Source organism: Saccostrea cucullata, unplaced genomic scaffold (assembly GCF_032062105.1).
Source record: "Saccostrea cucullata isolate Sc308-1 unplaced genomic scaffold, CSIRO_AGI_Scuc_v1 ctg55, whole genome shotgun sequence".
Taxonomy (NCBI): domain Eukaryota; kingdom Metazoa; phylum Mollusca; class Bivalvia; order Ostreida; family Ostreidae; genus Saccostrea; species Saccostrea cuccullata.
The window spans coordinates 663,117-690,130 of record NW_026937638.1 but is presented as its reverse complement, the minus strand read 5'-3'; the positions used below and the strand labels follow the sequence as shown (position 1 = coordinate 690,130).

Below are 27,014 nucleotides of genomic sequence, written 5' to 3'. Positions count from 1 at the left end.
CAGTGCATGAAAAAATTGTTCATCAGATAGATGAAAAATGGAATTTGTTTATCTTATATTTTATTACAGTTTCCAGATTTTGATGATATTTACTGCAAATACTGCTTCACCTTTGGTCCTGATTGGTTGGTTACATCTGTAAGTAACACATCATGGATTACATCAATTCAATGACACTTCTTATAGTAACTACATTTTTTTTTATGGATGAGATGTAAAACATTTCTTATTCCCTTTTGCCAGGGTTTAGATGAAGGCCTGACACAAGTCACAAAGAAAAGTCGAGATGACAGACAGCAGTTTGTCTGGAACTTTCCTCTAGACATAACATTTAAGAGTACCAATCCCTTTGGTTGTATGTATATACCTCAAAATAACTGAAAAAAAAAAACAGTATGTATTAAATAGGGATGTCAAATTTGTCAATTTTTAATACTCGGTTACTCGGACGTTTTTCCGATCGAGTACCCGGGTACTCGGTAAAAGTGTAAATAAATATAACAAGTTAATTGATGAATGTAAAACATTGTAAACTCTTGTAGAGAAAAAACCACATGCTCTGATAGGAGGTTTACCCGTAATTGCATTTCTGTTGTAACAATGATGAGCACTTGATTTTGTTTAAAAAATTAATCTACTCCGTAATTGTAATGTAACTATTTGTTGCGTTTGACGTCCAGGACTCAAGGTATCAGTCGTACAGTTTGACTTGAACTTGATCAAGTTCTAACAGAGCGGATTTACGATTTTCGTATACTTTTCGATCCTAGATTTTATAGTACAGTGTATTACGGGACGGTATTTTGTAGTTTGGTGCAACTATGGACATCAGTTTTTTTACAGCCTTTGCCTTCAACCATTTATACATGTATTGGCATGTAATCAAACACAACCATGATATCAACAATCGCGCGTGTAATATCTTCTGTCTCTTTTCCCGAGAATTTACGGCTTCTCGGAGAATTGACAAAATTATCTAATTTATTTAATCATAACAGATCTTAAACGATGTTCAGTGAAAACAAATAATTAAAGCAAATCAAAAAATAAGGGTAGAAGACAGCCGAAGGTGAGAAAAGCCAGATAACAGGTGCTTGGTCACGATAATTACTGTATAAATACTGCCACGGGCGTTAACGGTCATTTAGAGGAGTAGGAAATGTGCAATGAGTATTTTACGTTTTATAACAGATTGTTAAATGCATTTAAAATAAGCTTAGAAATATTCAAAAATATACATCCGAGTAACTGAGTACCGATTTTAGTAGTCGATACTCGGACGTTCGATCGAGTACCCGGTTAACCGGGTACTCGTTGACATCCGTAGTATTAAAATATAAAAGTGATTGGTAGATGTTTTTTTGATATTACATGTACCCTGGTAATTCTTTAGATTTAAATGTTCGGAAAAAACATTGACAGTTCAAACCATTGATCAGTATCTAAGAGCATTCAGTTTACAGTTTTTCCAATGAATATTTCATATTACAAAGAAGTTATGACACTCACTTACTGTTCAAACATCCAAAACTTTTCAGAGATACAGACTGAAAGTGAACAAATTGCATTTATTGTATACTTCTTATTTACGAAAGAAACTGTATGTACTAATTGGACAATGAGAATCTTTTCCCCCAAATTGATGTAAAAATTTGCTTTTGCTTAAACAAAAAAAATCTTATTTCTAAAATGGAGTTACTGACATTAAAACTTAGTCATTTAAATTTTATTCCAAAGGGCCCCAATTGATAGTACATGCTTATGGAATTGATGCTTTTGGAACTGATGTTGTGAGAGGATATGGAGTAACACATGTACCTATTACACCTGGAAGGTAAATGTCTACACTGTATTTTATGAAATTTGGCACATACATGTATAAGGTGGAAGACACTAAGACCTTCAAATGCAAATTCAGTATTTTGTAAATTTATAAGAATTGTAAAATAGATGAAGAATAATTTTGAAGTTACCAGTCAATGTTATTTGTTTAACATCACATATTTAACTTTTTTTTCCAGACATAAAATTCGTCTCCCTATGTTTGTGCCAGAATCTTCATCTCAGTTACAGAAATTAACAGCATGGATCTTGGGGCGTCGACCGGAGTATGTGGATGTACGTGTGTTAGCCCAGGGGGAGGGAAGAGAGGGTAAGGTTCATAGACACTATATTTCAACATTTGGAAGGCATGAAATAAAACGAAAATATATTAGCAACTGAATGATACACATTGTCATCGTCAACACTATCAGTTTATGAGGTACATAAAGCTAAATACAATTTTTCTTTTGCATGAACATTTTGTATATTTCAAGAATCCTAGCATGAATATGTTAGCAATTTATTATGCACTAGCCTCACATTGCAGATTATTACATGATGTACTGACCTTGGTTTTGTAAGTTGACAAGCATGAAAAGTTGTTAAACAATGGTCAAGGCCAAAGAAATGAATGAAGACAATCTCATCAGATCATTGTACCTATAATTAATTTGTTTCAGTTATATTTAAGTTTTTCTTTTTTCCATTCCAGTGACAAGAGTAAGATCTCAGGGTTTTCTGACCGTGTCATTTAATGTTGTGATGAAGGACATGAAAAAACTAGGTTACGATGTCATTCCCTCAGAAATGTCGACATCTGTGATTCCGGAGACAGTGGGGGGCACCAGTGGAGGGACCACAGACACGTGATCTTCTGTCAGAGATTTAGTTAATATGGATTGTAGTGATAGATCAGACGTACAGCAGCATATCATAACTTCCGTCCAGTAAATAGGGACATGATAAAAATTATATTTATAACATGCATTACATTTGTAAAAGAATTCATACATGTAATTGTTTATAATACTTACTGAATTCATTCATTAAGATGACTATTTGCAAAGAACAAGTGTAAACAATTTCTGTGCATGGTTTTTAAAGGCAGTTTAGTTATGTATATTTACTTAACAATAAAGAGATTATAAATTTAAAGGTTACATTTCATAGTTTTATTTGCAAGTTAGATGAAAATTTTAGTAAAATATTTGTAATACATTTATGATTTTTATTCCCTAATCACACAGGATAATTCAGCTTTTAAGAACTTGTTTTAAAGGAAGTCTTTGTTATAATTTTTATGCGCCCGGATCGATAGATCCAGGGCGTACATTGTTTTTGTCCTGTCTATTTGTCTCTTTATCTGTTTGTCTGTCTGTTGTCAACTTTAATCTTAATCATAACTTTTGAACCATAAGAGATAAAGACTTCATATTTGTTATGCATACTTCACCAATAAAGTTCTTTCAATGACATCAAGGTCAATGACCTTGTGACCTTGACTGTGAACTATATGCTTAAAATAGCTTTTTTGAACTTTGTTGCCGCCGGGTGCATAGTGTTTCACAAAACATCTTGTTTTGTTTTTTTTTCAAATTCTTTTGACAACTTTAGTCCCTTGACATCATTTTTTTAGACAGATATACATGTAAAATATCTTGGTTTATATAAGAAAGCAAAATTTAAGGTCCCAGCGACTTCCTTATTATTTAGCTTTACTGCATTAAATAATTTTTTAATATGCCTCCTTTGAAGAAGGGAGGGCATATTGCTTTGCTGCTTCTGTCTGACTGTCTGTTTGTCGCTCCACCAGCAGTTTCCTTTCATTTCCTTTGCAGAGGTTGCACATACTGAAATGAAATTTAGTATACAGATTTATCATTAGAATGTCTATGTAAAGTTCTGGTTTGGGTACGATCGAGCAGTATTGACAGAGTAATGCCCCTTCGAATTAGAATAATTCCAATTATATTCATTTTCTGTTCGTTTTCTTTGCAGAGGTTGTATATGCTGAAATGAAATTTGGTATACAGACTGAGATTTATCATAAGAATATCTAGTAGGTCAAGTTCTGGCCCCTGTGGCCTGTTTTGGGTACAGTCAAGCAATTTTGACAAGAGTTATGCCCCTTGGTCTTAGAACAGTTCCAATTGTGAGGGGAGGAGGGTCACAAACATCTCTTGTTATTCCATGTTCACCCCATAATCCTGTGGATATCACTCACTGGATATTTTTTTGATATTCCACAGTTGACTTCACAACTTTGCATGAAAGTGATAAAGTAAAAATAAGGAGGATTTCTGTATCAAAACAGCATAAAACATTGAAAGTGATGTGGCACTTTTTCCCACACAATAGAAAATTAGAAAATGTATATTGAAAGGTTGGTCCCCCCCTTTCCCCCACTTTTTAGGTCACCTGAGTAAACTCAGGTGACCTATTGCTATCCGTTTTCGTCCGTCATCGTGCGACATGTCATGTGTTAACATTTGAACATTTTCAGCTTCTTCTCTGAAACCGCTGAACCAATTTCAACCAATTTTGGTTTATAGCATTTATGAGTGAAGGGGAACAAAAATTGTGAATTTCGTGGTCCCTGCTCCCCTGGGGCCTGGGGGTGGGGCCAAAACCTCTCAAATTAGTGCAATCTTTAAAAATCTTCTTTTTTACTCCTGGACATCAAGCAGTCAAACTGTTGGTATGATTGTAATCAGCATTGAGTCCTTACCAAAATTGTGAAATTCATGGCCCCAGGGTCAGGGGTTCTAGTGCTAGGGTGGGGCTAAATAGATTTTATAGTGAAAATGCAATATTTCTTTGAAGTTCTTCTTTTCTGCTCCTGGGCATTAAATAACATAACCAAATGCATAGTTAGGTTGAATATGGCAGCCTCTTCCAAATTTGTGAATTTCATGGCCCCAGGGTCAGGGATTCTAGTGCTAGGGTGGGGCTATATAGATTATATAGTGAAAATGCATAAGTTCTTTGAAATTCCTCTTCTCTGCTCATGGGCATTAAATAAACTAACCAAGTGCATAGATAAGTTGAATAAGGCTGCCTCTTCCAAAATTGTGAATTTCATGACCCCAGGGTAAGGGGTGTTAGTGCTAGGGCAGGGCTATAAAGATTATCTAGGGAAAATGAATTATTTCTTTTAAAATCTTCTTTTCTGTGCTTGGGTATTAAACCAATGAACTATGTACATAGTTTTGAGGAGGAGGATGTCTCTTTGAGATTTGTGAATTTCATGGCCCCTGGGTCAGGGCTTCTTGTGTTGGGGGGGGGGGGGCTATAATGTTTATATAATGAAAATGCATGAATTCTTTGAAAATCTTTTCCTTTGCTCCTGGATATTATGCCAATGATCTAAGTACATATTTATGATGAAGAAAGCAGCCTCTTCCAAAATGGCTCATTTCTGGGCCCCTGGGTCAGAGGTATTTGGAGGGGGGGGGGTTACATAGTCTGAATATAAATTAATGCTTCGAAATCTGCACTTTGATATTAATCAACAATTTATGATGAAATAAAATTCATGATAAAATTTCCAAAATTTTGAAATATGTTGCCCCATGCTTAGTGGTTCCTGTGGGGAGGGGTGCACAAGTGGTTACAAAGTGGAAGTGAATTTTCTCTTTGTTACTCTGATCTACCTCTGGGTATTAAGTAACCAAAGTAAGCATGTTAAGTATATAATTATGATAAGCAATGGTGCCTCTTTCAAAATTGTGAATTTCATGTCCTCAGGTTTAAAACAGGAATCATTCAATTACGGGATACTCAGGTGACCTATAGGGCCCGCGGGCCTCTTGTTTGCTGAAATATACTTATGTAACGTAGTATACGAAGAAAATGTAGTCTCATGTGGAGTTGGACACCTCCCTCCCCCCCCTTTTCAAGAATTTCAAATTTTTGTTGCTGTTGTTAAATTTTATGCTTGTCAATATTATTTTTCCAGTAAGTTGAAATTTTTTCTCAGGCTGCCCCCTTTAAAAACGATGCTATGTCCCTGTCCATCATTTATATTGCTTTATTTTATACATGAAAGGATCATTTTCAGTGATGTAATATACTCAGGTGACCTTTAAGGCCATTGAAGTCTCTTGAATTGTTCAAATAATCCCAGCACTGACACTTGTACCGGTACTTGTTAGTGTAAAATCAGACTGTGCAAAAAAGAAACATGTTTTATTAAGTACTCTCAAATAATTAAACAATTAAAAACAAATTTTCCATGCATGCATGTACATTTGTAAAGTATACAGTCAATGTGTGATGATCTGTCAAATGAATGATGAAGTTAATTTTTCATGGCAAGTCTGTATCCAAATCTGGCAACCATTAACACACTGAAAAAAAAAAAAATACACCCATATGAGCAATATTATTCAAAAACAGTTGTAATTATGGTTATATCTGACTGTCTTCAGAATTGTACAAGAGCAGATGTGTTGTTTTAAATAATTATGTGAATTCCTTTTGACATGCACTTTCTTTTCATGGGTATATGTATCATATTTGACTTCCTGACCTTTCAGTTTGACCTAGTTTGCAAAATTTTACAAAACTACCAACATCCTATACCCTTGTCCTTGGAATTTAACCTATATTTGACAAACTTTAACCTTAGCCTTAAGCTGCCATATGAGGGATTCAAGGTTTCACAATTACATCTTGTTTCTTCAGTACACTGTAATTTTTTTTAAAAATATGATTAAGCCCTCTGAGCTAAAGTACCTCTGGACAAGCATATGTAATACCACTACACATTAAGTCTTGACTCTATTGATGTACGTGTGTCCCCTTAATCATGGAATTTCCTGTATCCTCTTGTTGAGTGAACAGGATATACATACTTCCTCCATTCCTGATCTCCCTCAGATCTCTCTGTCTCTCTTTGTACATGCATTGCCTTGTTCCAAACTTCCTTATTTTAGACTCAAACTCTTATAAACAAAACATTTCTGACAGAGCTTTAAGCAGAGTGGTCTGTTACCTGAGTGTAGCCACTAGTCCAGCTGGCATGAACTTCCCGGAGTTGACAAACCTATACCCCATGACCCCGGTCAGCACCCCACTGGTCACTGAAACAGAATGGGTCATCTCATTATAGCCTAATACTGTTATCTCCAGCGATGTGTACTACATAATATTAAGGTCAAAACAAAAACTAAATTCTTTTTTTCATGAAGAATTCCTTAAAATTATTACATATTAAATCTGTACTTTATTACATTAATAAGATTATACCTAAAATACAAGTATTTGCATACTGTGAAATCACAAATTTTCGTGGGGGTTTAATTTGTGTTGTTTTCGAGGTATGACAAGACCTACGAAATCATGTCAACCATGAAATGTAAAATTTTACATACACAAGTACTCATTAATTCTTGATCCACGAAATCAAATCCCCATGAACCAAGAGATTTTTCTCAAACCACGAAAATTTGACCCAACGAAAATATGATTTTACAGTATTTTAACAATTATATTTTTGTCTTAACTTCACATTACTTAATATTGTGTTTGATTATTAAAGGTTAAACATAAGCATCATTTCTAAAATTCCTAATTAAATCAAGGTTAAAAAATCTGAATATTGATTTGAAATTGTCATCTTGTTCTGGCAAAAAGTTGTACTGACTTATAAATGGCTCATTGGCAAATTCTTTTAAGCTCAAAAAATACAACCAACTTATAGGCAGACCAACTTATAGACGAGAATATACGGTAAATGTTTACCCACCTAGTGATAGGTGGACATTTTGCGGGTCCATAGAGGTCTGGTATGTACCATATCCCATCAGACTCCCAAACGCCAGGCCAGCCATCAGGGAGGGGACACTTCCTGTCGTAAAGAGACCGAAACACAGGTAATCAGAGAGATTACAGAGCTCACCTTAATGAAAGTTGTCTTAAAGAAAGGCAAAGTCCCAAATTAAACCAATAATCTAGTAGTGTATATCCAAAGATACAACAAAAATGTTGATCTGATAGGGATTGCAGTTACTTAGGAATCGACTTATCCAAAAACTTCAAACTAGTCACTCATCCAGAAAATGTAATTGAAATTCAGCCTCTGAAGCAAGATTGAGAGTGTTTATCCCTTGATGCATGTTAATGGTAATCTAGCAACCAAGCTTAATGACTTTAACTTTTCAATTGTCAACTTCCCTTACTAATGCAGCAATATACCTTCATCACCTGCATACAGACAGTTATATCTTTCTGTTGATTTGACACACAAAAGCATGCTCTATGTATGTACAATCTCTAAAACGTGGTATATTATTGGCAAACAAGTTGATAGAAACAAGAATAGCAGCAGTCTCGTTTAAAGTCAATTTCATTATTTCCTAAGTTCTATTGAGGATATAATGACCTTGAAAGCAAATACAATTTATCATTGAGCCAAAAGTTGACTGACATTTTTCATACTAATTGTTAGTCCATTATTTATACATTGAATTTGATGACAGATTTTCCGTTATTTCCCAATCATGACAAGGAGCACATGGTGGGTGTGACCAGTTGGAATGGGATGCTCACTCCTTGATAGCACCTGATCCCTTTTCTGGTATTTTAGAGGTCCATGTTTGCTCTGCTCCTATTTTGTATTGTTTTATTGACTTTTGAGCTTGAATATACTGGTTGTTGTCTCTATATTTCAATCCATGCAAATTTCGTTCAGATAGGCCTTATAGTTTCTTAGTATTAGAAATGAATTAACATGTTCACACATCCAGAAAATGTAGGTCAGATCAAGTATCCAAAGCAAGCCTGGTAATATGGTTATGGTTACTTTAGAATGAAAATGCTCCAAAGATTTATGCCTGTTCACTCTGAAAAAAAGTCAGTGTGCTTTCTTAGATGTATCATCCATGCAAAGTTTGGTCAACATAGGGCTAGAAGCTACTTTGACCTGCACCAAAAACTTTAACCATCTCCAACAAGAGGCCCATGGGCCACAATATCCATCTGAGTAACTTCGGCCACTATGCTGTTCTTCACCAGTCAATTAAATTTAAAAATCATGATATTTTTTACTGGTAAATTGATAAACATTGCATCTTTTTGTGTATTCATTCTAGGGATGAACAAATTTGCTTCATTATAAATGCCATTTGTTATACATGTATTTGTATTTTAAGTTCACAATATATTTTAAAATCTTGGGGAATAAAATAATTTCACTTTAAGTGTCCATTCCTCATAAGCATATTCGCTACGAGTGTTTAACTTTATATGCAGAGGCCAATCAAGTTATTTGAAAGGACTGATAACGTCAATTTATTCAGAAACCAAATTCTCTACCTCTCTATGATATTACCAAACAGGACTGAGGAAAATATACCCATATCCTGTATAAACAGAGTTGATAAAACATGCCATTGTGCTTATAACCTGAGTTACAAGAACAGAACTTGAAAAAACAAAGATCTCATTTCTTTAGCTTCCATTCATGACACATGTTTCATTTTACAAGTTTATGTAAACTTAACTCAAACAATCTGTTCAAAACACCTGATCTCAAATGAAAATCATGGTTAGGATCTTAAGATGATTAATATTAACTTGTCACTCAGAATCTCTATTCTTGACAGTTCTATACAGAGAGACAGAAGAATCAATATCCTAAAAGGTTAAACATTACACTGAACAGTGAGATACTTATATCAATGATTGACAATCCCTGGTTCTAAGCAGAAATCACTGAAGATTTATATTTTGTGATAGAATACGGTACAAAATAGAGGTCAACAGGCTACAACACTAACCTGCATTTACTTTCCTGACTAATGAAAATTAATAATTAATTATTATTAATATTACTTTTTAAGACTGTAAACTAAAACAGTTCTAGGTGAATTGATTATCTGCATGATCATGCAGTTAACATACTGCAGCTTAATGCTTTAATTGTTTATTAATTTCTGTCTTACTTTTTTCCTCATCATACTCCCCTTTTTCTTCCTTTAGAGAACATTTCATTCCAAACTTGTGGCTACATCTTAACCCTGAGGACTATCATTTGAACAAACATGAATAATGAATGTGTATAATGATATAGGCCATGTATATCAGCCTGGTAGCTCAGTCGGTAGAGCACCTGACTATAGTGATGCAGAGGTCCCCGGTACGATTCCCTGTCCAGCCATCTCCCTTCTTGCTGCAGAATTTATGCACATCATTGATCACCTCTAGTCACTCTCAGGTGAAAGTTATGCCAGGGGCTCATAAGAATTTGCATTGGGTTGTGTTTTCAAGGGCGAAGATGATTTAAGGTGGAGGGAATGTAACAGTTTGGGCCATAAATATTGGCCTGGATAGCTTAGTCAGTAAATCATCTGACTAATGATGCAGGGGTCCAAGGTTTGATTCCCAATCCAGCCATACATTTTCTTTTCCTGTTATTATATACACATCCATGTGCATTAATGCATGCCGAGTGTAGGAAGCCAAATTCTTTGAAATTAATTAAGTTTTATAAATAAGAGTGGTTTTGGAACAGAGTCAAATTTGAGAAAAAGAAATAGACAACGGACTAACAGACAATCAAGATGTGTTTGTGAAACACTGATGCCCCCATATGGCAACAAATCAAAGATTTAACTTTTCTTAAATGCAAATTAAATATGTTGGTACCCAAAGTAAGGTCTTCTCACAAGAAATACAATTGTGAAATATGAAAGCCCTAGCACCACCTGTTCAAAAGTTATGGCCAAGGATAAGTTTTTGAAAGGTAGGTAAATGTTGAAAATGTGTGCAAAATTTTGTATAGAATTGCATAAAAAACAAATGGTGCATATCTAAGCAGCAACCTCTACGGTCAAGGTCAATAGGTCAAGGTCATTGGTTTTTAAAGAAGGGTCTTGTCACAAGGATTACATATTTGAAGTATGAACCTAGCCCTAACCCTTCAAAAGTTATTGTCAAGGTTTGTTTTTTAAAAAGTAGGTCAAAGGTCCAGGTCTAAAGGTCAAATTTGTCTGTACCCAAAGCAAGGGTCATAGCTAAAAATACTAAATCAAAAGTTATAGGCAAGGTTTTTGCGAACAAACAGCTAGACAGACAGATGAACGGATATGAAAAAAACTTTGATTGCATGAATATAAAAACTTCTATCAGAAAAGCTCATAAACCTTTGATAAAGGTGAGCTAAATTTAAGGGGAGACAGGACACATGTCACATGACTAAAAAGACACATCATGTCATAATCGGTGATGATATACATGTTAAACGTTGTTAAAATCAACAGTTCTTGTGTAATTTTATTCTAAATTCTAAAACTGTTTTTTTAACATTTAATTTTAGAAATTATTACTAATAAAATTTTTAAATATCTTGCCATCATTTAGACATTGTGAAGTTGCCCAGTACACACATTTCTTTCTCTTTACCCTACAGTCTGACGTCAGTGACGTCATAGACGTAGTGTTTGAATTCTCAGTGCAGCGAGATCAAGTACACACACCCGTCATAATCAGTTTTATTTCATAATAAACAGGTCACAGTCAATATATCGTGATAGATTTCTGAAGCAGATTTTTTAAAATTAATATTTTTTCGTGTTTAGTAGCAAAGGTTCTCACTATTTAGATAATTTTGAATGTTAATATTTTCGCGTGACGTCACAGTTGATTTCCCGCACTCGGAAAATACAAACGTGAAGTGTTTTTATCATGTTTACGTCTAATTCAACGATGTCCTGTGCGATACTGAGGTAAGCTTCACCCTGTGATATTCATGCAGTAAATAATTACGATGAAGGACTGACATTCCATCTTAAATTTGGAAATATTTATTGACAGAATTTTTTCCAAATGTGGTTTTTGTCATTGAAGCTGCCTTGAAAAATGCAGAAATTATCCCACCCAAATACTATATAAAATTAAAACAATTGCTTTCAGATAATTTAAACACTAAGAATATTATACACCTATTTACTGGCTATGAGGACAATAGCAAGTTTATCGTTCCCCAAGACAGCAAACTATTTCCCGAGGCGAAGCCGAGGGAAATAGTTTGCTGTCAGGTCACGCTAAACTTGCTATCTGGCCACTAAATAGGTGTTTTATTATACCGATGCTGACTTAACTTTTGTTAACTTTTGGGAGTCCAGGGTACACACAATTATGATATTCCACATTATACCGATGCTGACTTAACTTTTGTTACATCATAATATATACGCGTCACAATCCGTATAAAACCAGAAGTTTTCTGAGATGAAAAGCGAGGGAAACAGAATGCTGCCGGTGAATAGTTTGATGACTATTTCACCATGGGCAGATAGCACAAAAACTATTTCACAGTAGGGGCTGTTTGAAAAAGATAGCATGTTTATTCGTCATGTTTTTATATTGAACAAATTCACATAGGAATAATAATACGAAATATTTGAGTATATAGTGTTATCTAAATTTGTTTGTACGTTTGTGCGTAAAAATTCACATTATCACAAGGAATGGACACATGTGAAATATGAAGTATCTTTACTCCATACAAACTCTAAACAGGCCGGTATTAGTGGGGCGAATCTTTTTTGCGAAAAAGCAAAAAATCCCATGACAGGACCGTTTTAAAATGTTAAGTACATGTTAAATTAGTAATATAAAAAATACGAAAAAAATTCATCGACAGGAATTTTTTCAGCTAAATTTAAACAGTAAATCTGAACAAGAATAATTAAACACCGCAAGCCCCCAAAGGGTCGAAAAGGTGGAAATGGAGAGGGGGGTCGTGCTGTCTAAATTACATCTGGTCCAATGAATTATTCTAATCCACTGGTCAACTGGCTAAAATTATTTCACATAACGTTACATGTGCAAGTAACTCATGCACATTTACTAAACTGTAAATTGTAAATCTTAAACTGTACATTGACCATACGCTGCTTATAGCATATGCAGTAAAAAAAGAATCCCCTGTAAGTTTTTCAGTTTGAATATTGCCACGGACATTTAAAGATATACACACCTGCTTTGACATATCCCATCAGTCCCCCGGCCGCCACTGTCACAGAGTAAGCAAGGCTAACGATGTCCACACCTCCCATGTTAATTGAATGCAAAACGAAAGTGAAAAGCGGTGGCAAGGTAATTTGTACCAAGGCAATTTCGGATTGTTACTTTTTTCCCCACACAGATTTTTCATTTATCCCATCGTGATATCAAGAATAGATCTAAAATATTTCTTTCTTTTTTTTTATTTCTTTACTAGGATGTGTGTTGTAGAAAGATATTGTTTACATTTCATAAAGAAACAAGAGGCCCATTGTTCATAACACTCACCTAGGTCACATAATACCATGACCATTTTAATGTTTTTTATTAGATGATATTTGAAACATTTTTTTTCCTCTCAGAAGATTTTTTAGTGTTCAGCTGTTCATTTCATAGCCCTTTTCAAAACTGTAGCTTGAGCAGTATATATATAACATTAACTCCATTACAAAGAAATATATACTAGGTATATATCTTTGTGTAGTTTCTTGTGTACCAAGTTTTATTTACACCAAAATAAAACTGTAGGAGGAACAATACAATGACAACAGGAGAGGTTTGTAAAACACTTATGCCCCCTTCCTCAAATAAGTCGAATTTTTCTAAGTCAAAGGGGCAAAACTCTGTCAAAAATGGCTTGATCGTACCCAAAACAAAACTTGACCTAGATATTCTTATGAGAAATCTGTATACTAATCTTCATTTCAATATGTGCAACCTCTGCGAAGAAAATGAACGAAAACTGCAAATAATTGGAATTTTTCTAAGTCCAAGGGGCATAACTCTGTCCAAAATGGCTCAATCATATCCAAAACAGAGCTTGACCTAGATATTCTAATGATAAATTGAAGGGGGCATAACAAAGTTAAAAACCAAAACACATATTGTATACAGATTGAAGATTTTTATATCAAATTCATAAATACAAGAATTGCATTGCACATAACAAACATTCTTATAAAGCACTCATGACCAACAAACATTTCTTTGTAGTTCACTGGAATAAGACATTTAAATAACAACAATTTGACAGTATTTGTCTATGGCAATGTTAGGAATTATATAGGTTATATATATTGTATAATGTTAGGGATTATGTGTCAGAATGTATTCTTGCACACAGAGAGACATATTGTATAGAAACTTGGAATGTTGTTCACAATGAAACCTTGTATCACAGTTAAATTGTATATATAATGTCAGTATGATATAATCTCATGATGTAAAGAAACAACATGTCCCATGTTTAACTACATGTATCTTTTTGCTATCTTACTATGGGATTTCACAAAAATCTATGTACTATTCATAATTAGTACAATATATATATATTTATAATATTATATGTTTATAGACATATGCACCAAATCATAAACATGATAACCTTATTATTTTTCAATTGAAAGCAAGAATAAAGTAAGAAAATACTTAACAAATATGCAAATACTTGTAGATGTGTTATAAAATAGGCATTCAGGACTTGGCTTCATTTCTTTTATAAAATTTTAGGATGGTTATAAAACGCTGTTCCTTTGGGTTTTTTTCTTTTCTCATGTAAAAAGTGAAAGATGAACAAAAACAGTTTATGAAACTTTTAACAACCCTAATAAATAAAACGTTTTACAACTGTACTAATAATATACTGAAAGGAAAAAGAAACGCAGGGTAAACTTTTGAGGTGAATGAAATTTGTTTTTCTTAAAATACTTTTTAGTTTTCCTATCTAACTTTTAAAATCATCTTTCAAAAAGATATAACCAAATTCTCATATGATTTTGCGTAATTATTCATGAGTTATTGAAGCTCAAATGACGATACCCCCCAAAAGGGAAAATCGAAAACTCTCATTATCTTCGATGTCCATCTCGTGCATCTGTCAATCTTTTTTCTCCTTTGCAGGGAATTTCATTAGATTGTTTATCTTTCAAACCCTGGCTATATTTAGCATGGGTAACCACGCAAAAAAATAAGTCAAACGGCGCGCGCATGCGCCAGTGAGAGGAATACAACAGTAAGTTGACTGGCTCAAAAAACCAAATTGCGGAATTGTTTTCTTTCAAATTTCGTAGGAATGCAATGATTATAATCGTGTACACTATAAATGGCTGTTTTTGTGGTAGTAGGGTGGCGATTTAAGAGATGGCAAGACGAATAACCCGCTCGTAACATGCCTCTGTTTCGCATTAACGTCATCGTCACGGTTGATTGAAATCCACAAAAATCTCTGTACAACGGCTAAAAAGTTTTATGGGGGAAAATTTACAAGAATATATAAACCGTTATTGTCTTTTTCATTAATTAGGCAATTCAAAACAAGACCCCATTGAACTTCCATAAACTTTGCCAAGATTGCAAAAAATTCAAAATGTCTCTTAATATTGAAAAACGATGTGCATACCTCATATGCATAAAATAATGCAACAAGATTTGTGGACAAACACGTCGTTATCAAATTGCACGTGTTTTGGGCTTTTTAGCATTTTCCCTACGTGACGTCATCAATTTTACGGTTGAGTTATTCTGAATACTGATTTTGATGCACAGTAACTAAATTTCCCATCTGACCAATTTTCGTAATTTTCGGTCATGTGGTCAAATTTTTATCGACAATTATGCTACCCTGCGTTTCTTTTTCCTTTCAGTATATTTGTGCAAGAATTTTCTCCAATAGTTTGCAGAAAATTGTACAATTACTTTCATAAGTGTTCATTTGAGTCTTCCAGGGAACCATAAGATTTTGCAGATGTCTTGTGATATCTGGCAAGTCTGTGTCTATTGAGGTAATCATTTCGCTGAAAAAAGTCTGTAACATTCCCTTTTATCTTGTTAAATATTCTGGAACCTGTGGACTGGATCTCTGGATGGAAATCAAAGTCTGCCACCTCGACGTCTCTCTTCTTCTTCAGTCTGACAAAGTACACTGCAGCGGCTACAATAACAATCAGACCCAGCATGCTGAAGACAATCGGCACGGCTAATGGAGACGAAGACCCCGTTCCTAAAAAAAAACAAATATTTCAGTTCCATGATTAAATACAAGTTTATAAACACATTATACATGTACAATTATGTTCCAGTATGGAACACCAAAAATTCTTTAAATAATACTCATTTAGATCTTATTGAATTTGTTCATGAATTGATAAAAATTGTCAACTTGTAAATTGCAAAATTGCATTTTCAAGATTTGTAAACAAAAGCAGGAACAATAATGTTTTGATAAACTGATTACAGATTGATTACAGACACCTCAATATAGCAATAGCTCTTCTGGTATTTTCCCAGTAGAGCTAAAAAGTTGACCTCTATATCACTTACCACCATTATACACTGACATGACCTGACTCTGTAAACTGATAGAGCTGACATCATTAGTAACAGTAACCTCTGCGATGTATTGCCCTGGGGACAGGACAATCCCAGGGGTGAGGAACCAGCCCCTGGATGCAGGCTCATCACACGACCTGTTGTGTACTGTATTGTTTTTGAGATCCATTATCCTCCAACATACAATAACTTCGCTAAGGAAAAAAAGGATATCATTGTTATCAAATCATGTTAAGAAAGAAATTCAATTCATAAATTTTTATAATAATATAAAATGAAATTCTTAACTGCTAATTACACTTCACAAAAAAGAGGCCAGTGGACCACAATGCTCATCTGAGTCACTCTGGCCCTGCTGTTCTTTAAAAAAAAAACCCAGTATAATGTCATAGAAATTTTGACTCCATACTGTGTACTTATTAAACTTAATCATAAGACAGCCATGACTTAATCCAAGCTGCTGAGTCCACACAACTCTGAGATGTTCCGTAAACATGCATTATGTAGAATTTGGATCTCAGATCTCCATCACTCATCAAGAAAATTCATTCACATCCAGCATATATGAAACAATTCTAAGAATGTTCATCCCTTGATGCATCATCCATGCAAGTTTGGTTCAGATAGTCTAATTCTGTAGATGTATTATTCCCCAAGGGGTCATAATTCCCTGGAATCTCTATTTACCTTTAATCCGCGGGTAGAAAATTACATGGATTTTTTGGACTCTCACTATATTCCTTAAAAGTATTTAAAGTACGATGGGACAAATTTCAGCGGACATAGCGTAAATTAATACCGCACGGAAAAAAGTACTTCTACAGTAATTTCATGGTAATGGACCTGAGAAAAAACTTTAACCTGGTCACTCATCTGGGAAATGTAAATAAAATCCAGCATTTGAAGCAAGTGAAGTAGTTGCATTATTAGATGTATCATTCATGCAAGTCTGATTAAGGTATGGCAAATAATTATTTTAGCATGAAGCTGCTACAAAACCTTAAACCTAGTCACTCATCTGAAAAATGTAGATCAGATCCAGAATCTGAAGCAAGTCTGGTAGTATGAATCCTTAGATGTATTACCCTATGCAAGTTTGGTCAACATAGGTCTTATTGTTACCTTAGAACCTGCTCCAAAAACTTTAACACACTATAAAAACATTAATCTGGTCATTCCTTAGCTGAAAATGCAGCACCTGAAACCTTGACCATTATAATGAAACATGCTAAAAGCATCTTCCATGTACCTCTGATTAATGAAGGGAAAAGTACTAAATAAGAAAACTGGACCAAAAACTTTAACCTAGCTGAGATGCCAAGGGCATCACATAAGCCCTCAACTTCATTGAGGTAAAGTTAAAAGATGAATCCACACAACTTAGATGTAGCAATGCTTAAAAGATTTCCAATTAAAATTTTTTCATTGTAACACTTTGATATCTGTGTGCCTAGCCCCATCCTACTCATAGGAGGGGGATGGTTTGAACAAACTTGAATCTACAGCTGAAGTGAAGCTTTAAACATATGGTAAGTTTTTCTGGTCAAGTGAATCTAAGAATCTTTTCTAATCTAGTTGAAATTACCCAGTGGTTCTTGAGTAGAAGTTTAAAGTGGAAAAAGTTTACAGATGGATAGACAGACAAATGGACAACTCAAAAAATGTAATCAGAAAATCTCACTTTATGGAAAGCCCTTTTGCTAATTATTCGGAAAATAAAATTTATCTTAAAATTACAGAGATGTCTCTCATTTTAAAGAGATATTTCTTCAAACATAGAGATATCTCCCAACTTTAGAGATATCATAATCTCTCACTTTAAAGAGATATCTCTCATTTTAAAGAAATATCTCTTTGAGAAAGAGATATCTCTAAAACTAAGAGAGATATCCCTTTCATTTAGTGAGATATCTCTTAAGAGAGATATCTCTTCCACTTAAAAAGATATCTCTTTTTCCTTGACAGATATCTCTTTCATGACAAGAAATATCTCTGAACATTAAAGAGATCTCTTTCACATAGAGAGATATCTCTTTTACTTTGGGAGATATCTTTCCAAATTAAAGAGATATCTCTCAAAGTAAGAGATATTTCTCTTGGTTTATCTTAAGAGATATCTCTCAAAGTAAAAAAGATATCTTTCAAAAGTGTCAGAAAGATATATCTCAAGCAAACAAAGATATCTCTTTATTGTACAGATATATTTCTCTTCATTATTTTTATTTAAATTGTGTTTTTAATGACTTCTCCCTTTACCAGAAGTAAGCTTTTTATTCATGGATGTACATTTCAGTATTTTGAAAATTCAACATATAGTTGATTATTTCATAAACTGAGAAAATTTGGTCCATTGCATTTGAGATTGTATGCTTTCATTTTCCTGTATATTAAATTTTTAGCATGATTATCAATGAAACTGCCATTATTATTATACAGTTATTGACTGGGTATGAGGGCAACATATGATTTGTTGGACCTGAAGGTGAAAATGTTGCCCAAGGCCGCAGGCCAAGGGCAACATTTTCACCTTCAGGTCCAACAAATCATATGTTGCCCGAATCCCAGTCTATAACTGTTTTGTTATACCCTTCACTGCTCACTGAAGATTGATCAATTTAATCAATACACGCTATTTTATCAATAAATTTTATATGGAAAATTATGGCTTCTTCAGTAAATATAAAACATCAAGCTGAGAAAGAACAAAATCAATTATATACCTATTATATCACAAAAAATATTTATCACAAAACATACTCTTCCCTTCTTCCTAACCTTGCTGTTAGCAACAACACTTGTAGCTCTTAACTTCGGCTATTTTCGCGTCGCCGATATTGAACGATGATTAATTAATTGTGACGTAACAGATCTTTAACGTTGCTATAAAAATTCTTATGTAAGACCGGTCAATAGTGAAATTGTTAGACCGATGTAATAAACAGTTCTTTTGTTGGACTTTTTATAAGTAATAAATATATAGAATGATATTTATAAGGGTATAACAAATGTTGTTTCAAACTAGGGATTTATAGCATTTTTGTCTACATACATGTAGTACATATATTATTCTGGGTATGACATGCTCAGTCTTTTTTCTCATAACAGTGACTTCCAGAGACTTTACTTCCTGTCTCGCTTTTGTATGAAAGGGGAGAATTAATTATTTTATTTTAAGGATCACTGGAAAAAAGATATCTCTTTCATTAAAAGAGATATCTCTTTAGCTTAGAAAGATATCTCAAAGAGATATATCTCTCTAACTAAGAAAGATATCTCTTTTAATCTTGTTGAAGAGATATCTCTCTAGCTTATAAAGATATCTTTCAAAGTAAAAGAGATATCACTCTTCCAAAAAGAGATATCTTTTTTTTGAAAGAGATATCTCTCTAAGGTATTAAGATATCTCTTTTAGTCAAAGAGATATCTCTTTTATTTAAAGAGATATCTTTATAGAGATATATCTCTTATTGAAAGAAAATTTATATTTCACAAATCATAGTAAAAGGGCTTGCCATACACTTGAGTTATCAGTGTGGTTGAAATTCCCCAGTTGTTCTCGAAAAGAAGTCAAAAGTGTGAAAAGTTTACAGATGGATAGACAGACAAATGGACAACTCAAAAAATGTAATCAGAAAAGCTCAATTAATTTATCAGCTCAGGTGAGTTAACCAAGAATAAAAGGAATCCTAACCTGCCATCAAAGGTGATATTGAGTTTAACAGGTTCACCGGTGATGGTCTCTGAACTAGATAGGATGTTCACATTCTGAACCTCATCTGTAAAAGATAACATTTACATTAACATATACTACTGTCTCAAAGCTAGGTTGATTTCAATAATCAATGTCAACATTTATATATAAATGAAAGATAAAATGATCATCTACAGGTATTTAGCCTGTTAGTAACCTCTTTGTACTCTCAATATAACCCATTGGTACAATACCAGTACAGAAAATAAACATTATTTTATAAGTTGGGTTGTAAAGAACCTCAGTAATAGTGTATACTTTCAAGTTTAATGTGGCAAGAATTCTTAGAAGCAAGTTTATACTGATTACTGATTATTTAAGATGTGCCTTTCATTGCCCATTGTTCAACTGATATAGTAGATTTAAAAATTTTTTTTTACTTCTCATTTTTAGAGGTAGTTATTTGGAAGTCATACACAACAGAGAATTATCAGTTTTTGATTCAACTGAAGAAATTGTACAAAAATTTTAATTGCATCATGAGCTGTTCATCCCCAAAAAAAAAATTTATCAGCAGTCAATAGTTTAGAATTAAGGTATCATTTTTAATTATTTGATTTTCAATTCACTCAGAATTCTTGGATGCATTACTGTATGCCCTGTTCACACGGAGAGTTTAATTCGAATTAAACGTAAAGTTACTGTGAATTAGCTTCGCTTAGCGTTCACATGGAGAATTTAATGCGAATTAGTTTAATTCAAATTAGTTTACTGTGCATTAAATTACTTTTAATTATTTGATTTTCAATGGCAAAATTTAGTCAAATGCCACTTGTCGGTGGTCAGCTATAGGTACTTATGCTATTTTTGAGTGAAAAACTACGGAAATGTTTGTTAATCATTAAAATGTGTATGCAGACACTTTGCCAGTATGTCAAATGGATCTGCTTCTGCATAAGGTGACATGATTTGCAAATGACGTCATAATAGCCGTGCTGGCGCCGGGCTGCAGAATTAAAAATTTAATTCGCATTAGTTTAATTCGCATTAGCTGTCGTGTGAACGCAATTTAATTCACATTAGTTTGATTCGCATTAGTTTAATTCGCATTAATTTACCGTGAATTAAACTCTCCGTGTGAACAAGGCATTAGATGTACTTTTTCCCGACAGGATAAATTATTTTACACATTATGTAGGCAATCACAAATTTTTCGCAGAAAATCGTCCCATTGATTTACTTGATATACAAGGCATATAAAGTGAGAGTCTGTGAAAATCTGTGAAGATTTCTACCCCTGGATTAAACAAAAATAAAATAGATTCTGTTAATTTATAAACCTCTTGAAAAAACTATGTCTACCGTGTTGAAATAGATTGATCTTGATATATATATAAGGAAAACTTTAACTACCGGGTACATGAGTTTATGCAAATTTTGCACTGCATATATTCCTATGCATGGGTCAATGTACACATAGATAATTATATATACAGGCGATTATCATTATCATAACATTCACTGTAACACATTGAAGGTCAGCAGAATACTGGGTTATCTAAATAAATAAAGGCTGAGCTTGATATACTGGTTAGATACTATATGTTCATTGTTTGACGTATCTGAATAATTCATAAGGTAGCCCAGATGGGACTGCCTTACACTAGCACATAGCTTAATAGCCTAACACCTGATAAAACGCCTCCCTCCAAACAAAGATTTCAATTTTAAATTGGGTACATGGCCTCTCATTTTGTAAAATGCATATGGGATTTAACGAGGCTGGGGGGTGGCAGCCATTTTCAGACTATTTTGATCTCCTTTAAAAGAAGAGCTCCATATAGAAATATACAAAAATGATCAAATTTTAAAACTAAAATGTATGATTTTTTTCTTTGCCAAATGATTGTTGACAGGTTAAGATACCGTATCTAAAAAAATAAGTTAAATCTGGTGGTTAATTTGTGGTTAATTTGTTGACCCCCCAGCCTCCTTAAGATGAAATACATTATCTAATGGATATATTACACACTAAATGTATTTCCTAATGGATATAAATAAGCTGATTTAAGTCAGTCAGTGAAGCATTTAGTGATGTACTGCCTTTTAAAGGCAGCATATTGTTAAAGTGAAATATACATATATTCTATCTTTTTTTTCAATTTGACAATGAAGATACAGTAAAACTCATTTAGTACGACATTGGATATAGCGAATTCACGGATATAGCAAAGTTTTTTTAGGTCCCCGGCAAAATTCTTAAAAAATCTTTCAATTGTAAAATTTTACGGTTATAATGAACTCTATTTTAACGAATTTACGGATATAGCGAACTGATTTTGAGTCCCGTTGAGGTTAAATATAATGAAATTTACATAAATAACGAATTTTCAAATCAATTCATAAGAAAACCTTAGTCATTGAAGATATATGTTTTGTAATATTTGCTTCACTAACATAGTTGGTATTAATACTTGAAAGAAAACATGCACAGTGCGAATTCGCTATAATGGTTATAGGAACTCGTTATACGGATATAACGAATTACGGATATAGCGAATTAAATTCACAGGTCCCCAGGACTTTGCTATAACCGAGTTTTACTGTATGACTTTTTAAGTGATATTTTCCCAAGAAACTTGTATCAATTCATTTTTTTTTCTTTAACCATAAAACTCTGCTTTGTTACATCTAAAGACATTCATTTTATTATGTTTATTTTGTATAGATCAAAATCTCAATAATTCATATTGTGAGGAGCACTTTTATTAACATATGTAGTGTAACTTCTCAAGTCATGAGTTAAATTCCTGTACTATTAAAGTGTGATGTGATGACCAGGATTATGTCGTCAAAGGAAACTGAGGTCATTATGACTTTGATTTACAACTGAATGCACATATTTTAGGTTATGAAATCATTAATATCTTGTGACACACATAACAATTGCAAAGAATACATAAACATTTGAAAACACACAACAATTATTTACAAACTGTAGAGACACAATCCTTAAATGTATTCAGAGAGTCCATACTCCAACGGTACACTGAGTGAATGACAACAGTGTGATCACATGATCATAAGACTACAATGATTGGGTGGAGAGAGTATGATCACACAATGATGAGGCAATAATGTGTGGATGAATTGATTTAAGTTATGTTTAAAAGTTATGTCCATGGTTAAAGTTTTTTTAAAGTGGGTCAAACTCAAAGTTCAAGGTCAAGAGGTAAAAAAAATTATATCCATGAAAAATTTGAACTCTTGTCACATTGACAATGAATACACATTTGAAATATGAAAGCCCAGCTAGCATCAACTGTTCAAAAGTCATGTCCAATGTTAAAGTTTTGTAAATTTTTGCAAGAGGAGGTCAACCTCCAAGGTCAAGAGGTCAAATATGTTGGTTCCCAAAGAAAGGCCTTGTTACAAGGAATACACATAAAGAAAATGGAAGTCATAGCTCCGACAAATAAAAGGCTGGACAAGGTTAAAGTTTTTGTGGACAAACAGACAGACAGGACAAAAGCTATTTACCATCAGATCTTTGCTTTGATTGCAGTGGCATAAAAACAGGCTTTAGAGAAACTAATGGACTTGATTATTGATGAGAACTACAAACCCTCAAAATAAACAGATTTGGACCAGGTTCCCTTCAGTTTTTTCTGTGCATCAGCTAAATCCATGGTGACTTGTACACGGATGTTACAAATTCCAGTACTGTTATGGGTAAATTCAAAAAAGTTGACATTTTCTTTGGTTTCCACACGCCGGCCATCTATGAACCATTCAAACCAGTATGTATTTGCTGTAAAAAACTTGTCAGTTAAGTTCACACTTTGCTGTATTGGTCTTTTTGTAGAAAATATTCCTGGGGTAGCATTTGTATAGGTGAGATTTTGAAAAATGTGAGCTTTTCCATTCAAGGATGCTGAAAAAAAATAAAATGAATTTGTTTGACTTTTAAAAAAAAAATTCACTGATTATCATCATTGATGGAAGAAATCGAGAATTCTGTCAGCTGAGTATATGTACCTGTTAATTCAAAGATAGTATGATTCTCTGCAATCTTTCTGTAAACCCAAATGTTTTCTTTATGCTGTTTGTAAACACAGACTTTCATTTGGTATTTGTTTGGCAGGATGAGTTCCGAGTCAAACAAATAAGACGATATATTGCTTCTATAGTTGTTTGTGGTCTCAAGTTTGTCAGTATGGTCAGCATCATTCATCCAGTGGTACAGAAATTTCTTTTTGTTGATGACCACTTCTTCCGCAAACAGCTCTGCAAGAAAATCGATCTCTGACCAAATGACAGCTGGCCCAGTGTTTGACACATCAACTTTGAATTTCTCTTCTGTAGGTAAAAATGTATTTTTTAATCAAAGTTGGTACTAATTATAAAAAATAAATAATAAAATGTACCAGTATATATTCATTGCAGATTGTTAAACTACATATAAAAACAAGCTGAAAGAATAATAAATGGCTCTCATGTAAATGATTGAGAGGTTCAAGCCCTAAAAATTCTTTTTTGTTCACGTAAAAAGCTAATTTAATGAAGAATAAAATCTAATGACTTTAATTGTGTTTTCAAAACATATAGCGCAATTTGTAAAAATAACATGGATGTATCCCTAATTAATATTGATATTAATCGTTTAATTAACTATAGTGCAAACAATTAGACATACAAAAAACATTAGAATCATATCAAAAATTAATTTAGTGTTAAACATTTCTCTTCGTATAACTCTAAGTTCGTAGGGAAATGATATACTTATGGTAAGTATATATATACAAGTATATAAGTATTAGGCGAACCACGTATAGGGCGAATAAGATATATTAGGTGAAGAATATTTCTAACGCTTGATCACTCCCATGAACAAGGCAGTTACCTTGAAGAGACTCTCTTTAAAGTGTTAAATGAACTCTCATGTTTTATGAAGTTGATTTGACAAATTTAGGAAATCTAGCTCATTAGCAAGGCAGTTTCAGTTCCCTTAGTCTGTCTGTCTGCTATACACAGGATTTGATAATACAAAGAAGAGTCTGTTCCATCAGTGAGCTATGTATATATAGGTCCCTGATTCCATTATGAAAGTCACATTTCCTTGTTTATAAAAAGACATTTTCTTCCATAACAAGAGAATTATTTCTGATATTTTGATAACAAGAATTGACTAGTTATTTATAGTTTTTATACAATCTTATTTTCTTTCAATATTTTTTCACAAAAAAAATATAAAGAGAGGGGAAAAAATAAACGCAGTAAAATTGTAGTAGGCCCTAAATAAATGCAATAATACTTATCTACAGATCAATATATACAAATATATTTCGTGACAAACAGCACATGGTACAACATGAAACTTTTAAAATTTGATTCTTCGACTAAACAGCTATAAAGAAGAAAAAAATAACGATATGTTTTCTCACTTACCATCATGTTCATTTGATTCTATAAACTTCTCCGATATCTTTCTTAACCCCGAATTCAAATCTCTTATAGTTACCAGCTGATCGCATTTTCTGAAACTGTGTGCACTCGAAAACAGTAACAAAACGACCACCGCGGTGAACATCGTATTGATGCAACTTGTGTCACCGAATTTCATTCATTTTCAGATTCACTCGTAGTTTGGTAAGTGTTCTACCTTCACCACTTGTTCTGTTTACAAACCAGACATATTTTACGAGTGTCACATGCTTAAACACAAGGGGGATGCAAAATTTACGCAATCTTGATCAAACTCCGCCCACTTTCAATTTCAGTAAGTCGTGGAACATACTAAAGACCTGATATACTAAAGACCTGATATTTTGACCTGATGAAAAAAAAAAACGTCACATAAAATTATCTATTTTTCTGTTTCAATTTTTTGGGAGAAAATTATTGATAATGCTATACTTAAATGATTTTTAATAAAAAAAGTACATACACATCTTTTCAGACTTTTTTTGACATTGACATCAAAGTGTTTTACAAAAACTTGTTGACCTGATATTTTGAATGCAATTTTCCAAACTTTAACCTTCGTCAAATTTTTATAAATGACTTCAACTTTGAAGGAATTTTTAATCTTGATATTTATTTATAATTCTTTTCATATGTGCAATTAAACACTTTAAATGGTTTCTTTAGATCCAACAAATCTTTTTTGCCTTGGATTCAATTTTAAAATTTTACGAATTTTACCTGATGATTTGAAATGACCTTTTGATGATTTTCCACTAAAGACCTTTTTAACTATTTTTTAATGACAACTGATATTTTTAAATTTTGATGTGGTGGGTTCATATACCACACATTTATATTCTTATAGCATATTTTTAGCAAAATAAAGCAGATTTTCAATGTTAAACTTGATAAAATTTTAATATTTGCAGAAATCTTGCCTTTAACTTTAAATAGTCAATGTTAGGGGCTTTACATTTCACCTAAAAAAAATTTTGTGACAAGATCTTTTCATCTATACCATATATTTTTGTGAATATACCTAAGAATACATTTTGAGCCAAAAAATTATCTCTTTATATCCACTAAAAGTGTATTTTTGTATAGTATTTCACTACTATCAAGAATATTTTTGCCCCAGAAATTTTTTTGAAATATAATGTTTAAATTGATAATTTATATGAAACAAATATTTTTTTCATCAGGTCAATTATTAACAGATTTTCAAGTATTTCAGTGTCTTTAGTATTTATTTTTCATTTTCCTAGTTTGAGGTGCTTCGATTTACCTCAAAAGGATTTTTATAAGAACCCAAAAGGAAATCAAAAGAACTCAAAATGAATATATTATGATACACTAAATATTAATAATTTGAATTAAATTATAAATTTTATATTATAAGTTAACATAAAAGTTGGCAAAAACATGTGCTTATTAATAAATAGCTGCAACTTTTCTTATATTCAAGATATGGCCAAAAATCAAAGTGTAAAAGTATATATAGCACAAAAAAATCAAACACAAAATTTCCTGGTAATATACATTTACACAATGTGTTATATTTTTGACGAGAAAATAACAAAGTATTATTCTGACAAACTGTTCAAGATTTACCAAAAATTATATACAAGTACCTTAATTACTTTCTAATAAATAAAGGAATCGGATTTTCCTGTTACTATGCACATCCACGCATTGT

The 27,014-nt window shown here is 33.0% G+C and overlaps 3 protein-coding genes across 3 annotated transcripts; 1 reads left to right on the top strand and 2 right to left on the bottom strand.

The window, feature by feature from the left end:
• LOC134248570 (B9 domain-containing protein 1-like) lies at positions 1 to 2,979 on the top strand. The gene is made up of 5 exons (XM_062730989.1): positions 1 to 138; positions 244 to 355; positions 1,738 to 1,834; positions 2,022 to 2,152; positions 2,537 to 2,979. Exons 1-5 carry the CDS (start codon positions 31 to 33, stop codon positions 2,692 to 2,694), a joined length of 606 nt encoding a protein of 201 aa, XP_062586973.1. The 5' UTR covers positions 1 to 30; the 3' UTR covers positions 2,695 to 2,979.
• Positions 2,980 to 5,991: 3,012 nt separating this feature from the next.
• On the bottom strand, positions 5,992 to 12,962 carry LOC134248571 (transmembrane protein 14C-like). The gene is made up of 4 exons (XM_062730990.1): positions 12,809 to 12,962; positions 7,574 to 7,675; positions 6,821 to 6,908; positions 5,992 to 6,173 (listed from the first exon to the last, which is right to left on the bottom strand). Exons 1-4 carry the CDS (start codon positions 12,885 to 12,887, stop codon positions 6,125 to 6,127), a joined length of 318 nt encoding a protein of 105 aa, XP_062586974.1. The 5' UTR covers positions 12,888 to 12,962; the 3' UTR covers positions 5,992 to 6,124.
• Positions 12,963 to 15,483: 2,521 nt separating this feature from the next.
• Positions 15,484 to 25,625, bottom strand: LOC134248569 (uncharacterized). The gene is made up of 6 exons (XM_062730988.1): positions 25,301 to 25,625; positions 23,891 to 24,211; positions 23,478 to 23,786; positions 19,853 to 19,937; positions 16,153 to 16,355; positions 15,484 to 15,832 (listed from the first exon to the last, which is right to left on the bottom strand). The coding sequence occupies exons 1-6, from the start codon at positions 25,473 to 25,475 to the stop codon at positions 15,531 to 15,533; spliced, it is 1,395 nt and encodes a 464-aa protein (XP_062586972.1). The 5' UTR covers positions 25,476 to 25,625; the 3' UTR covers positions 15,484 to 15,530.
• Between the last annotated feature and the right edge of the window lie 1,389 nt (positions 25,626 to 27,014).

Bases quoted from the DNA above. Each gene is read 5' to 3' on its own strand.
- LOC134248570 (XM_062730989.1), top strand. From the start codon at position 31: ATGAAAAATGGAATTTGTTTATCTTATATTTTATTACAGTTTCCAGAT. The intron at 139-243 runs GTAAGTAACACA...CCCTTTTGCCAG, and splicing joins CTGATTGGTTGGTTACATCT to GGTTTAGATGAAGGCCTGAC. The intron at 1,835-2,021 runs GTAAATGTCTAC...TTTTTTTTCCAG, and splicing joins GTACCTATTACACCTGGAAG to ACATAAAATTCGTCTCCCTA.
- LOC134248571 (XM_062730990.1), bottom strand. From the start codon at position 12,887: ATGGGAGGTGTGGACATCGTTAGCCTTGCTTACTCTGTGACAGTGGCG. The intron at 7,676-12,808 runs GTGTGTATATCT...TCTTTACGACAG, and splicing joins GATGGGATATGTCAAAGCAG to GAAGTGTCCCCTCCCTGATG. The intron at 6,174-6,820 runs GTAACAGACCAC...TTTTTTTTTCAG, and splicing joins GGACTAGTGGCTACACTCAG to TGTGTTAATGGTTGCCAGAT.
- LOC134248569 (XM_062730988.1), bottom strand. From the start codon at position 25,475: ATGAAATTCGGTGACACAAGTTGCATCAATACGATGTTCACCGCGGTG. The intron at 23,787-23,890 runs GTACATATACTC...ATTTTTTTTCAG, and splicing joins TACTATCTTTGAATTAACAG to CATCCTTGAATGGAAAAGCT. The intron at 16,356-19,852 runs GTTAGGATTCCT...TTTTTTCCTTAG, and splicing joins AATATCACCTTTGATGGCAG to CGAAGTTATTGTATGTTGGA.